Genomic DNA, 12,233 nt, shown 5'->3' with positions numbered 1-12,233 from the left:
CATAAAAGATATTTCAGAACAAAGCTTGAACTCGGTGAAGGTCAGTTGTGTAACAAGTTGCTCAACTCGAGGGCTCGTGTTGCTTCTGCCACTGTCCCGCAGCAGCGTCTGTACTGTTACGTATCCATGTGACGTTTCACTGGGCTGGAGTTACTTAAGCAACTTTCACAAGGCTTTTTCCAAGTCTTTTGGATCGATCTTTGAGCCGTTCACACCGGGAGAAGACCACCAGGTACTGTGCTTTTCTTCTGGTCTTTAAATACTGAGCTCTTTGTGTGCTTGTCTGTGCTAAAACATCTCTTTGTTACAAGCCTTCCATGACATAACACCACGCATTAAGCTCAAGGAGTTTGACACCTTTAGTTGCTTTTAGTTGCTGTACAAATCTATTCATTGTGATTAACTGTGACCAACAATTCACTTACATGTATACTTACTAATATTATATCATTCCACCTATTTTTTTCAGCTAAATGGCCCTTAAAAGTGCTGCCTTTCGCCTTCTGGCCAATTCTCACAAATGTGCTGCAGTTTTGACATCTAGAGCACAAGGGACAGTTTCAGCACAGCTTAACGGTATGTGTTAATTATTCTGTTAAAACTGTTGAGGAAACACCATAAAAGGCTCCTTGAAATAAATACTGTAGCAAATGAAGTATAAACCTATCCTTAATATTGTCTTTAACACTTAATAACCCACTTGAAATTCTCTTAAAGATGCTGAAGAAGTTCCGAAGACATCTGTTAAACCACGTAAGTAAACATTGGTTCATAGGCTCTGGTTTCTTTTACATATGCGTGTGACATAATCAGTGAGGGCCGCTCTTATTTCCACACAGCTAAGGTGACTTTCGACTGGCGGGATGCTTTGAATTTGGAGGGTCAGCTGACAGAGGAGGAAGTTATGATCAGGGATTCCTTCAGGGACTATTGTCAGGACAAACTCATGCCACGCATCCTGATGGCAAACAGACATGAAAGTGAGTCAGCCGCATGAATACAGGATTAGAGTTTGGAGAATAGGTGTAAATATTTGAGGGTTTTGTCTTTCAGAGTTCCACCGTGAAATTGTCTCTGAGATGGGAGAGCTGGGAGTTTTGGGACCAACTATTAAAGGTGAATTTTCATAGGTTTAGATGCGAGATGTATTATTCTGGTGACATTTGTAACGCTTTATAACATTGTTTTTTTGGGTTATTTTCAGGATATGGCTGTGCAGGCACTAGTTACGTAGCGTATGGTTTGATTGCCCGGGAGGTGGAGCGAGTGGACAGTGGATATCGGTCAGTCATGAGTGTTCAGTCTTCACTGGTCATGCATCCAATCAATGCATATGGCACAGACGCCCAGAAGGACAAGTACCTGCCCAGGCTCGGTGAGATACTGTTTCATTCTATATGTTAAATACACACTTTGTAACTTTCTTTGTGAGGGGTTGGCCTGCTGCTTGTCGCTATGGAGATGCTACAGAAACAAAGCATTAAACTTATTTCATGAATAGCAATAATATCATGATGGAGACAAGCAAGTGCCGTAACTTCCACCAGAAAAGTGACATTGTGCATGTTAAAATTACACCTATATTGTATTGCAATGGTATTTATGTATTTATTCATTTAGTTATTTATTTTTATCTATCTTGTCTATGGGAGTTTTTGTTTATAGGAGATCTTCTACTGAAAGTGTTTTTCAGACTTCCTATAAGTGATCTGTTCTTCTGTATCTACCTCTGTATCTACCTGCGTTGCACCAATGAAATTTCCCCATGTGGGACAATAAAGGAATATCTTATCTTATCTTATCTTATATTTCAATAGAGGGTTTTAATTAATTGACTTGTGTTGCAGCTCGTGGAGAAATCCTGGGCTGTTTTGGTTTGACTGAACCAAACCACGGCAGTGATCCTAGCGGCATGGAGACCAAAGCTAAATACAACCCTTCAAGTGGCACTTTCAGCATCAGTGGAGCAAAAACATGGTGAGTCATTTTGTGACAGATGAACAACACCAAAGATGCACCAGTCAGTACAGTAAAAATTATGATTGTATTTTATTTCCTGCCAGGATCACAAATTCGCCAGAAGCAGACATTGCCGTTGTCTGGGCTAAATGTGAAGACAACAGAGTGAGGGGTTTCATTTTGGAGCGCGGGATGAAAGGGTTCACCACTCCTAAAATTGAAGGAAAATTTTCCCTGCGAGCCTCTGCGACTGGTATGATCCTGATGGATGAAGTGGAGGTCCCTCAGGAGAACCTGCTGCCCAATGTGTCTGGTCTGGCTGTAAGTGCTTTGTCTCTGCTGTTAGTGCTGCTCTGACCAAAGACATAAACCGTAATAACACTCTCTGTGGCCAAACAGGGTCCTTTTGGCTGCCTCAACAATGCTCGCTACGGCATCGCGTGGGGGGCCCTGGGAGCGGCAGAGTTTTGTTTCCATGCCGCCAGACAGTACACCCTGGACAGGTGGATGTTGTGATCATATATCTAGACAAACAATTGGTAGCACTTAACTATACAGCAAATATCATGGAAATAGCATGAGTCATATCTGTCATTCTACTGTAATTTCATGGTTATAAGAATTAGTCCTGACCCTAACCCAGTATAAAGACTACTACTAGAAGAAAGTTGTATTTATGCATTGCGTTGTAGTAAAGGGTTCAGTGGTAGTCATCTGTAGACATCAACTGAACCTTTTTCTACAATGGAACTCTCCTGGACGAATGAGGGACTACTCCGACATTTATTTATGGCATTATCCCAGTTACCGTTTACCATGCTATTTCCATCCTATCACTATGCTATTATTGTACTGTAAAGTAGGACAAAAACATATTTGAAACGCTTATCAGTGACAATTAAATGTGTTTTTATATTCCCCAAACAGAATCCAGTTTGGTGTGCCTCTTGCCAGAAACCAGCTCATGCAGAAGAAAATGGCTGATATGTTGACTGAAATCTCACTTGGTCTACAATCGTGCCTGGCTCTGGGGCGGCTGATTGATGAGAAAAAGTATGTTTCTGCTGGCGTTGAAAGTAATCTATTGCACATGGAATTGCTAAAACACCTTGATCCTTTACCATGGCAGAGCGGCTCCTGAAATGATCTCAATGCTGAAGAGGAATAGTTGTGGCAAAGCTCTAGACATTGCACGACAGTCCCGCGATATGTTGGGAGGAAATGGGATTTCGGACGAGTACCACATCATCCGCCACGTTATGAACCTGGAGGCTGTAAACACATATGAGGGTAAATCAAATAGTATTGATTTCTGGTTCTCTTCACAATGTTTACGCATCTCTACCACCAGAGGGCAGCATTTATATTGCTATCTCAATGTTAATGCTGTACAAGTCACATAAAACTTTTTTTTTCTGTTTTTCTTATAGGAACTCATGACATACATGCACTGATCTTGGGCAGAGCTATCACTGGACTTCAGTCATTTACTGTTGGAAAGTAAATTTGGATTTTTATAAAACATGAAAAACGTGTGCAATCTATTGTAGGTCACATATGTAGCAATAAAATTGTATTTCAAATGTAACAGCATTTTGTTTTGGGATGAAGCTTTGTTCCTCATAGGAACTATTTTTTGGACGTTCTGTACAGGGATCAACTTAGAGCTTGTAAAGGTCTTAGTGTATGAACTTAATGATGAATAATTTGTTTGTTGTAACTTAAAATGTGCTATAAAAATACCTCAAATTAAATGTGTTGAAAAGTTTCTTTATTTTTGTTGAAAATTACATACAATTATTAAATAAGCATTTCAGCAGCTGCATTGAATATAAAAAAAAAACAGCCTTGTAAACATTTGTGTGCTTCAATGAACAGTTGAGTGCAGTGTGTGTATCTGGATGTTCAGAACGTGTCTCTGAGACGTGACAGGGCCTGGGTGGCCTCATGCAGCTCCTCATAGAACTGATCACAGTTGTTCAAGATCACAGACAGCTCAGTCAGCTTCTCCTCTATCTTAACACTGTTGGCTTCATACACTGAGTACAGATGATCCTTCAACTGCTGACACATCTCTGCCAACTGGCCAATGCAAAATGTATACAATATATCTATGTAATTTGAGGTGTATAAGAAAAGGTAAAGCGTTAGTAGGAGGATATACCCGGTCAGAGAATGTCTTCTGATAGCTCTCCATCTCTTTCTGGTCACTGGAGCGGCTTGTGTTGATCCTTTCCACCAATTCTTCCACTTTATTTCTGAGTTGAACCATGCTTATCATATACATACAACCAAAATAGCTTACAGTTATTACTTCAACACAATAAATGGTGTTTTATCTGATCAGCAGCTGCAGCTTTACTTCAGTGTGTTACCTGGAAGACTGATCAGACTCATTCATACTTGAGGAGTGGCTGGTGTCTCCCTTTGACAAAGCACCAGTCATCTGCAAATAGTTTAAGATACGAAGCGTTATTTTACAAACATTATGCACTACAATGTTACTAACACATTTTTAAATATAATGACCGACTTAACAGTATCTTAATGAGTGATAAATGCTGATGATTGGGGGCCATACTCAGTGTCTAGTCGGTGTTTTCTTAATTAACTCACCGTTTGTGCTCCTTTAGAATTAGGTAAAGCACTTGAAGGTAACTCATCGTCAAAGAAACAATTCATGGTCGTTTGTCTCTGAAACATGAGAAAATTTTGAAATCAAAACTGTAGAGCTAATGTGGACGGCTAGCTAAACGTGTATGCTAATGCTAATATGTTAGCTAACGTCATCATCAAACTAAATAACAATTACGCTTGTCTGAAAAGTATATATAACTATAATTAAGACAACAGTCACCCTTTTCCCTGATTATAGCAACAGTGTTTTCTTTAAATGACAGAAAGTTCTTACTTCTTCTGTCACAAACAAATTAGCAAAGTTTAGTAGCCTTGTAGCAAACGGCTAGTTAGTTACCACTGGTTACTTTGCGAACGTAGTATTATACATGGATCTATTATAATGACTTATAGTTTTGTCTCCTAACCACACCAAAAATAATAGTAAAGTTAATCTGATTAATAATAATAATACAAGGAGGCAAAACAGGCTTATATTAATACAAAGTTACTTAAATATAATAATAATAATAATAATAATAATAATAATAATAATAATAATAAATCAAACAGAAGAAAGTTAACATACCGTGATTTAAATGGCAAAAAACAGAATATCCCAAAATATGAAAAAAATCTAAGAGAAATTGGCAAATGAAAACCACTGTCAGATACATGTGAATGATATTTTATAGACATTTTTTAAGACATAGTTTAAAGAAATTTACATTTAATAGGAGAATACGATACTTCCTCCACAAAAGTGTGTTATTTTATCGAGGCTATCCTATTTTCACTTCCTTAAGAGTAATGAAAAGTACAATTAATACCCTGAAAATTCAAACCAGTTGCTTAATTGTTATAAAGACTTAAAATCATTTTGATTTTGATTTGAGGTCTGATTTAGAAAATGTAGCCTATTATATGTCCTACTTCATTTCGCCTCTACTGTTTAGCATTATGGCATGTCTTATTTAAGGGCCTGTGGCTATTTGATATAAGAAGAGAGGGCCCGGTGGAGGGAGTGGAGATTGCTATATTGGATTAGGCTAATCTGAGTGGGACAGGGCAGTGCTAGATTGGTGTAGGGACAGGGCACAGGCTGATTGATCTGGGCTGTGACGGGGACTGTAATCTGTCTCTCTCTCTTCTCCCTCACTCTCCTCACTCATTAATCCCCCGGAGAGCTCGTTGCACACAGACCTGACACAGCCAACCACGAGGACAGCGTAGTCAGCAAAAGTGTATTATTATTATTCTTTTTTAAATACCAAATGATGCCAGCCCCGCAGTCCCTTTATTTAAATGTGTTTGGATATGGCATAGAAGTGGCCCATATGCTGTTTTAATGTTTGTTGTTTTAAGTAGAACCCCCTGATTTTTTTTTGATTTTTTTAATCTGAACAACTATGGACTAATTCCACTCTGTCAAACTGGATACTCTGGGACTATGGACAGCTTCAACTACACAGGTAAAGGAGCCAACCCGTTCCTGTATTCAGCCCAGAACATGGAACCCCTCTATAAGGAATACAAGCCCCCTCCCAGAGACCTGATCCAGCTGCCTAAATCTGTGCTGTACCTCCTCATGGCTGCTCTGGTGATGGTCGCTGTGGCTTATGCCATCGTGGGTCATCTCATCAAAGACCTCATGCTGGATATAACAGGTATTTCAGTCAAAATGAATGGATGTTAATAAAAAAGAATGTCCAGAATGTATCATCTTGCCCAACATGCAACAATTGCCGTAAAATAGGGGCAGAAAAGCACTGAATATGATGAATTATAATGTTTGTGTCCTTATTTTCTGTCCAGATTGTTTGTTAGGACCGTTAGAGGATGACCTGAAGAAGGATGGGGAGGCAGAGGCCCTGAGCTCGCTGCACATCACAGCCTCCGTGAGCCACGCGCACCAGAACGCCTTCCACGTGTGGGAACAGGACGACGTTGTCATCCCCATGACGCCCCACATCGACACCCCGGTCCACAGCCCTATGGTGGCAGTGATCCCGTACATACCCTCGTTCTTCCCCCACGCCATTCACCACATCAGCAGCCCAATGCACCTCAAAGAGTACCTGAGCCCCAGGGAGAGTGAAGCTTGAACAGATACCAAAACAACAGATATAACGACGCTACAAACAGGAGAGAAAAGCCTGTTCCCCTAAGAATTTAAACCTAAAACCAACAAACAGTATGTGCGTGTGCTGTACAGTTTTTTGTTTTTCACTTGGATAGGGTGCCAACTGCCAAGGATAAGTCATAAACGAGGGAGCGGATTCAATTTGTGTGGATAAGATAATCTGCAAACTTTGTGATTCATAATGTTATGGTTCATTTCATTGTCCTCTGCATTTGACTCCAATGCCACGTGGGCCACCAGTTGGGTTGCACAGCACAGCGCCCGGGGAGCCATCTTTAGATCTTAAACTCTGCTTGGTCAGACCCTTTGCTGGAGGATTTTTACCTATTGTGCATGTTTGGGTTTATGGGGAAAACCGGAGCTCCTGGAGGAAACCCACCCAGACACAAGAAGGCAAAATGAACGTTGTTGCAAACTTCACACAGAAAGGCCCACAGTCAAACCTTCTTGCCCTCGTGAATATTATTTTAAGAGCATAAAAGAATCTGCAAACGTGCAAAAAGTGGAAACATGATTTTATTTTGGAGGCTTGAGTTGACATGTGAGTCTTGACCCTGTCTTGTCTTCTTAGTTCTTAATTCTTCTTAATAGGGTTTGTAACAAGTTAGTGCACCAAGATCACTCTCCACTTCTCAGCCAACTATTTGTCCCTGTGGAAACCTGATACAATCGTTTCACTACTTCAACACTAAGTTCAAATCATTTGTTATTGTATTTCGTGGAACATGGCAACAATGTGAGTGTTAATTTCAGAAGTGGAGACACTATTTCTTATGTATTTACATTGAAATAAGTCACTTCCCTTTAATGTGAATCCTTTTGTCTTACTCAATTCTCTACAGCAATTAAGCTTTCATTCACTGCGACAATGCGTGGGATGTCACACAATCAGTTTGTTACTTCTTGCATACACATTTCACACCACAGAAGGATTCTTTTATGAGGTGATCTTGCATATTTGTGTCAGATTTAATAGGATTTGCTGTTTATTTGCAGATTTTTCGCTTGGTTTATGGTTCATACCTCTGTAATTACCGGGCCTGTCCACATGAAACAAAAACACTTTTTAACACTTTGTCTGTCAATACAAATGATTAAAGTGTCAGTTTAGGGTTTGTTAAGTTAATCCCAAACAAATAATGGTAAGGTTCAACATTTGTGCAGTAAATCTTTCAAAGCTTTATAAAGGCCCTGCCCTCCATCTGAATTTGTGATATATCAAATTCTAGAACGTGACTGCAACAAACTTAAATTATGTTTGCTGTTGTGTGCACCTTATTTATCTTAAATATACTGTGGCTACGAAGCCTCATTATTTACTGTGGGGTTAAGTAAAAGTCTGTCCAATTCAATTAGTAAACGTGGCAAATGTGACACAGTAGCTTTAATTCCAATTATTACACTAATCAAAACGATTTTTGTTGCTCAGCAATCAGATGTTACATACATTTACACTATATGAATGATTCGGGTAGCCATTAATTGAGAAAAATCTATCAAACAAACAGAAAAACAAAATACTTTGTATAACAAAATACAGTTAACTAGTCTATAAATCAATGATCTGTGGTCTCTGGACTGTCAAAGTTATGTTTACAATGAGTCAAATGCACAACACATTTGTTCTGAAACTGTAACCACACATTTGTCGTATGTTGTGTGTTTGTTTGAGCCGTAATCCTGATGTTTTGTTCAAACAGCTGGAGTGCGGCTTGAACACAGCTGTGCAGATGGATTTGTTTAGTCTGATTTTAAACACTTGTTCCCGTTACACAACATGGAAACACTGTCTTTTGGATCTGTTAAGAGACGACTATTGTTTGTTGTCACCAATTATTTAGTCAATATATTTTTATTGAATTTCACATTAATAAAAATTAATACTTTTTAATATGAGGGATTTTCTATTTGCAGATGTTATTTAAACATTTCAGTGATCATTGAACGATAAGTATTGAGTCAAGGATTGAGATTAGGAGGGAAAGGATTAGATGAGAAGCTTATCTTTTAATTCAGGGTCTTTTATAGAATTAGATAATCAGACTTGGCCTGCTTCTACGATTAAGACAAAGTTCATTAATCCATAAACTCACAACATATAAGAATTTATGTTGAACAATATTGGGAAGTTATTGCGTTTTAATTAATCATTTATTGCAAGGGCCGCATTTTGAAACTTAAACGGGGCAGAGGGCCACAAACAACTTGACAATGTCGAATTTGTTGTGAATCAAAGTGAATCATTCAAAATTTTGCATTTGATGTAATTGCGATGAGCCTCCACAGCTTTAATTATACCTAGAACATTAATATTAGGTTGGTATAACATCAATATGCCTGAATTTTCACAATTTCACAGTAAAAAGTACTATTTTTTGTTGTTTGGGCCGACATAGCAGGAAGCTGGAGGGCCAACAAAAAATGGTCTGAGGGCCGCATTTGGCCCCCGGGCCCTAGTTTAGACATGCCTGATTTATTGTAACTGATTTGAGTGTGAGGTTAACAGTTCATTTGTATACAATCTGAAAATACTTTTCAAATCAAAGTAATCTTATCTACATTTTTTTCAAATGGGACAACAGAACATTTTTAAGTCTCTTTGAGTCAAAACTTCACTTCTCTGAAAATAAAAATAAAAGTACATTAGTACATTATATTAGTTTAGCGGCCATGGTCCAGGTTTAGGTCAGCCTGGGTTAGGTGATCCCTCCTGCCCTTGACTTTTCTCAGGCTTATGGTTCTTTATTGGCATTAACTTACTTCTTAGCCTAATGTGGCATGATGACACTAACAAATTGTAACACATCCTGATTGGATTAGTCCTTCACCAGAGCAACATGAGGTTACATCCCTGACAGCAAAGGCCATTCAAAACTCAAGAGTAGATACTGGATAAAGCACTATCTTCAGGTCTGGATGACACCCCTCCCTCCAACACACAAAAACATGTTTTTAACCCGCACACCATCTTTGAGGGTAGTACACAAATTAATCAGACCAAAATAACATGTTAGAAATCAGTTTATAGTATATATGCCACCAAAAAGTGGTCTCACCAGTTAAAATAACAGAAAAATATCCTGTTTAAAGCACTTTTCAACAATTTAAGAAAGAATATTTAAAGGTTTGTCTTCTAAAATCTGCTGTGTCAGGTCATAAGTCGAAGACAACAAAATTACCTTTTGCAGATGCAAAAGTATATAAGGAATTTAAATTATTTAATTATAAGTAAAAATAAGAGTATTAGTCGAGTTTCCTCTGGGTAAGAACAGTGCGATAAAGAGAAGTGCCTTTGGCCTGGTAAAAGGTAACAATCATTTTGTCCTGTGCCACCTCTACATGAACAAACCCTCCCAAAGTCGAGGCCTGTCCTGTAAAGAACTTTATCGAGCCTTTGGGAACATGGTTCCAGTGACGGATATCAGGGTCCAGAAAGTTCCCTGCTCCACTGACCACATATCCAACACCGGACTCCTCAATGTACTGAGAACAGAAAAAGTTGTATTATTTTGTTGATATTCCAGGATCTATCAGGAGGATTTATGTACTGACCTGCAGATTGTGGTCATGCCCGCAGAGGTAAGCTGTAGCCTTATATTTGACGAGCAGAGGATGCACTTGCTTCACCAGACACTGGGTGGGCCCATGTTCAGACACAGACCACACAGGGTAGTGTCCCGCCACCAACAGAAAGTCTGCCTTGGAGCGGGCGATCCTGTCCTGAAGCCACACCAGCTGACGGTTTGCATCCACCTGCCGCAGAGGACCTTTGGGCTGTGCGTCCGAGTAGTCGTTTGAGTTTCCACACAGCATCACAGTGTCCAGCATGATGATGGTCAGGGACTTATGAGTGTTGGGAATGCGGAAGTTCAGTTCATAATAATAGTCAGGAAACTTCCTACAGACAAAAGACCATTAAGACAAAGTGGGACAAACCATCTGCTCTACATGCATTTGTATTAAACAGACCATCTGCTGGACCTCTGGCTGTACTCAATCTGAGCCTTCACATTTCCAATGTGGTCGTGGTTCCCAGCCACGACGTACCAGGGGATCCTCAGTGACTTGGCCGAGTAAACTGACTCAAACGTGCTCTGCACATAAACAACATTATTTACAACGTGATACATAGTAGATGTGATCAAATCTACAATGCATCCTGAAAAGGATTAACTTGCTTTGAATCGAGGTGAGTCCACACTGTCCACACCTTTGTAGTAGAAGTTGTCTCCAAGAGCCAGAATAAAATCTGCTCCCACCTGCTCTGCTACTTTACTCATCTCTTGAGCTGTAGTCTTCTGCACAGCAGTGATGTACGGTGGATAGGGCACTCCGCCCCAATCCCCTATGGCCAGGAACTTTATAGAAGTCCTGTTCTCTATCAGGGAAAAAACAGCATTAAAGAAAGATGTTTAAAGCATTTAAAGTAATGTTTTTTTCTCAGTATATAGTATGAGCAATATCATGCGTAGATCATTATTTTACATTTTGAAAACTAATACTGATTTATAACTTTTTTTTTTAACCCTATATAGGAGTAGGAGCATTCAAGCCTCAAACGCAGGATTAACCAAACACATCAATCAATCAATCAATCAATCAAAATAAAAAAAGTGTGAGTTAGTGATAAGGGAATGCATGGTTAAAAGCTAAATATCCCCTTTAGCCATGATTTGATACTTACTGCCAGTTTCTACAAGTTCCTGGTAGGCCGCTGGGAAGCAGGAGGCCACTGGAACGGCAATGAGGATGGAGATCAGAGCAAGTACCATCTTAAAAACAGAACAGTTGAAATATATCTAGTTAAACCTAGCTCTAGCTATACAAAGTCCAGACGTAACCCAAATGGAAAAAAACAAAAACTCCATAACAAGGAAGTAAAAGCGCAGCCTAAATAGTGTGTGGTCAGCTGTTGCAGAACCAAGTCCTCCTCCTCCTCCTCCTCCTCCTCCGAACAACAACACTTTAGTTGCCATGTCATTGGCTGCAGCAAACAAATACAAGCTGGAACTAATGAAGTTAATCAAAGCATGTTGTTGCATGCAACTGAGAAGGTGAAGGGTCACAATGCATCAATATGTCAATTGATACTAATCCTGATGTGGAGTTTAGAAATGCATCACAAAAGATCGAGTGACTCACGGCTGGACTTGTGGCCCCTCTACATCTACAGTCTGCTCTCTCAGGCCACACAGAGGCAGCCCACACCCACGAGGCATGACCATGGCTCATATCTTTGACTCAGTCGAGACTAAAGCGTTTTCAGGGAAACATGTGACTCTGTGGATGTTATGTTGAGTGTCCAGACATTTCCAAGTTAATCACACCTTTCCTTCTCTCTCCCCTTTTATTTTCAGATTTTGGAAACAATGTAGAACAAACACAGTTGTTGTTCCATTGTTGCATTGACATACTTCTCAATAGTGTCTTACTTTACCCCATTTGACTTGCCATCATGTTTTGTTTTGCAGTAGTCCTTATTTTCCCACTATTCATAAGCATGAATGTGTAGCAA

At 39.5% G+C, this 12,233-nt stretch overlaps 4 protein-coding genes across 4 annotated transcripts; 2 read left to right on the top strand and 2 right to left on the bottom strand.

Annotated features, from left to right (window-relative positions):
* Positions 1–133: 133 nt before the first annotated feature.
* On the top strand, positions 134–3,494 carry LOC140377572 (glutaryl-CoA dehydrogenase, mitochondrial-like). The gene is made up of 12 exons (XM_072463026.1): positions 134–232; positions 470–576; positions 718–753; positions 840–980; positions 1,054–1,116; positions 1,205–1,375; positions 1,848–1,977; positions 2,064–2,280; positions 2,359–2,462; positions 2,887–3,012; positions 3,089–3,249; positions 3,390–3,494. The coding sequence occupies exons 2-12, from the start codon at positions 474–476 to the stop codon at positions 3,461–3,463; spliced, it is 1,326 nt and encodes a 441-aa protein (XP_072319127.1). The 5' UTR covers positions 134–232; positions 470–473; the 3' UTR covers positions 3,464–3,494.
* Positions 3,495–3,764: 270 nt separating this feature from the next.
* On the bottom strand, positions 3,765–4,400 carry syce2 (synaptonemal complex central element protein 2). The gene is made up of 3 exons (XM_072463027.1): positions 4,335–4,400; positions 4,124–4,232; positions 3,765–4,041 (listed from the first exon to the last, which is right to left on the bottom strand). Exons 1-3 carry the CDS (start codon positions 4,358–4,360, stop codon positions 3,865–3,867), a joined length of 312 nt encoding a protein of 103 aa, XP_072319128.1. The 5' UTR covers positions 4,361–4,400; the 3' UTR covers positions 3,765–3,864.
* A 1,562-nt stretch (positions 4,401–5,962) lies between these two features.
* On the top strand, positions 5,963–6,705 carry LOC140377709 (uncharacterized). The gene is made up of 2 exons (XM_072463244.1): positions 5,963–6,242; positions 6,391–6,705. The coding sequence occupies exons 1-2, from the start codon at positions 6,026–6,028 to the stop codon at positions 6,678–6,680; spliced, it is 507 nt and encodes a 168-aa protein (XP_072319345.1). The 5' UTR covers positions 5,963–6,025; the 3' UTR covers positions 6,681–6,705.
* Positions 6,706–9,895: 3,190 nt separating this feature from the next.
* On the bottom strand, positions 9,896–11,633 carry acp5a (acid phosphatase 5a, tartrate resistant). Its single transcript, XM_072462851.1, has 5 exons — positions 11,403–11,633; positions 10,897–11,096; positions 10,688–10,812; positions 10,271–10,616; positions 9,896–10,201 (listed from the first exon to the last, which is right to left on the bottom strand). The coding sequence occupies exons 1-5, from the start codon at positions 11,488–11,490 to the stop codon at positions 9,962–9,964; spliced, it is 999 nt and encodes a 332-aa protein (XP_072318952.1). The 5' UTR covers positions 11,491–11,633; the 3' UTR covers positions 9,896–9,961.
* Between the last annotated feature and the right edge of the window lie 600 nt (positions 11,634–12,233).

This window comes from Eucyclogobius newberryi, unplaced genomic scaffold (genome assembly GCF_026437365.1).
Source record: "Eucyclogobius newberryi isolate DKJ021-1_F unplaced genomic scaffold, fEucNew1.0.hap1 SCAF_4, whole genome shotgun sequence".
Lineage (NCBI taxonomy): Eukaryota > Metazoa > Chordata > Actinopteri > Gobiiformes > Gobiidae > Eucyclogobius > Eucyclogobius newberryi.
Note: the sequence above shows the minus strand (reverse complement) of the source record. Positions and strands in the feature narration are given on the sequence as shown.

Excerpts from the sequence above, each read along its gene's own strand:
- LOC140377572 (XM_072463026.1), top strand. The coding sequence starts at position 474 with ATGGCCCTTAAAAGTGCTGCCTTTCGCCTTCTGGCCAATTCTCACAAA. Across the intron at positions 1,117-1,204 it reads TTTGGGACCAACTATTAAAG|GATATGGCTGTGCAGGCACT; the intron begins GTGAATTTTCAT and ends GGTTATTTTCAG. Across the intron at positions 2,281-2,358 it reads CCAATGTGTCTGGTCTGGCT|GGTCCTTTTGGCTGCCTCAA; the intron begins GTAAGTGCTTTG and ends GTGGCCAAACAG.
- syce2 (XM_072463027.1), bottom strand. The coding sequence starts at position 4,360 with ATGAATGAGTCTGATCAGTCTTCCAG. Across the intron at positions 4,233-4,334 it reads GAGTCTGATCAGTCTTCCAG|CATGGTTCAACTCAGAAATA; the intron begins GTAACACACTGA and ends GTATATGATAAG. Across the intron at positions 4,042-4,123 it reads AGAAGACATTCTCTGACCGG|TTGGCAGAGATGTGTCAGCA; the intron begins GTATATCCTCCT and ends TGCATTGGCCAG.
- LOC140377709 (XM_072463244.1), top strand. The coding sequence starts at position 6,026 with ATGGACAGCTTCAACTACACAGGTAAAGGAGCCAACCCGTTCCTGTAT. Across the intron at positions 6,243-6,390 it reads CCTCATGCTGGATATAACAG|ATTGTTTGTTAGGACCGTTA; the intron begins GTATTTCAGTCA and ends TTTTCTGTCCAG.
- acp5a (XM_072462851.1), bottom strand. The coding sequence starts at position 11,490 with ATGGTACTTGCTCTGATCTCCATCCTCATTGCCGTTCCAGTGGCCTCC. Across the intron at positions 11,097-11,402 it reads GGAACTTGTAGAAACTGGCA|AGAACAGGACTTCTATAAAG; the intron begins GTAAGTATCAAA and ends TTTCCCTGATAG. Across the intron at positions 10,202-10,270 it reads GGCATGACCACAATCTGCAG|TACATTGAGGAGTCCGGTGT; the intron begins GTCAGTACATAA and ends TTCTGTTCTCAG.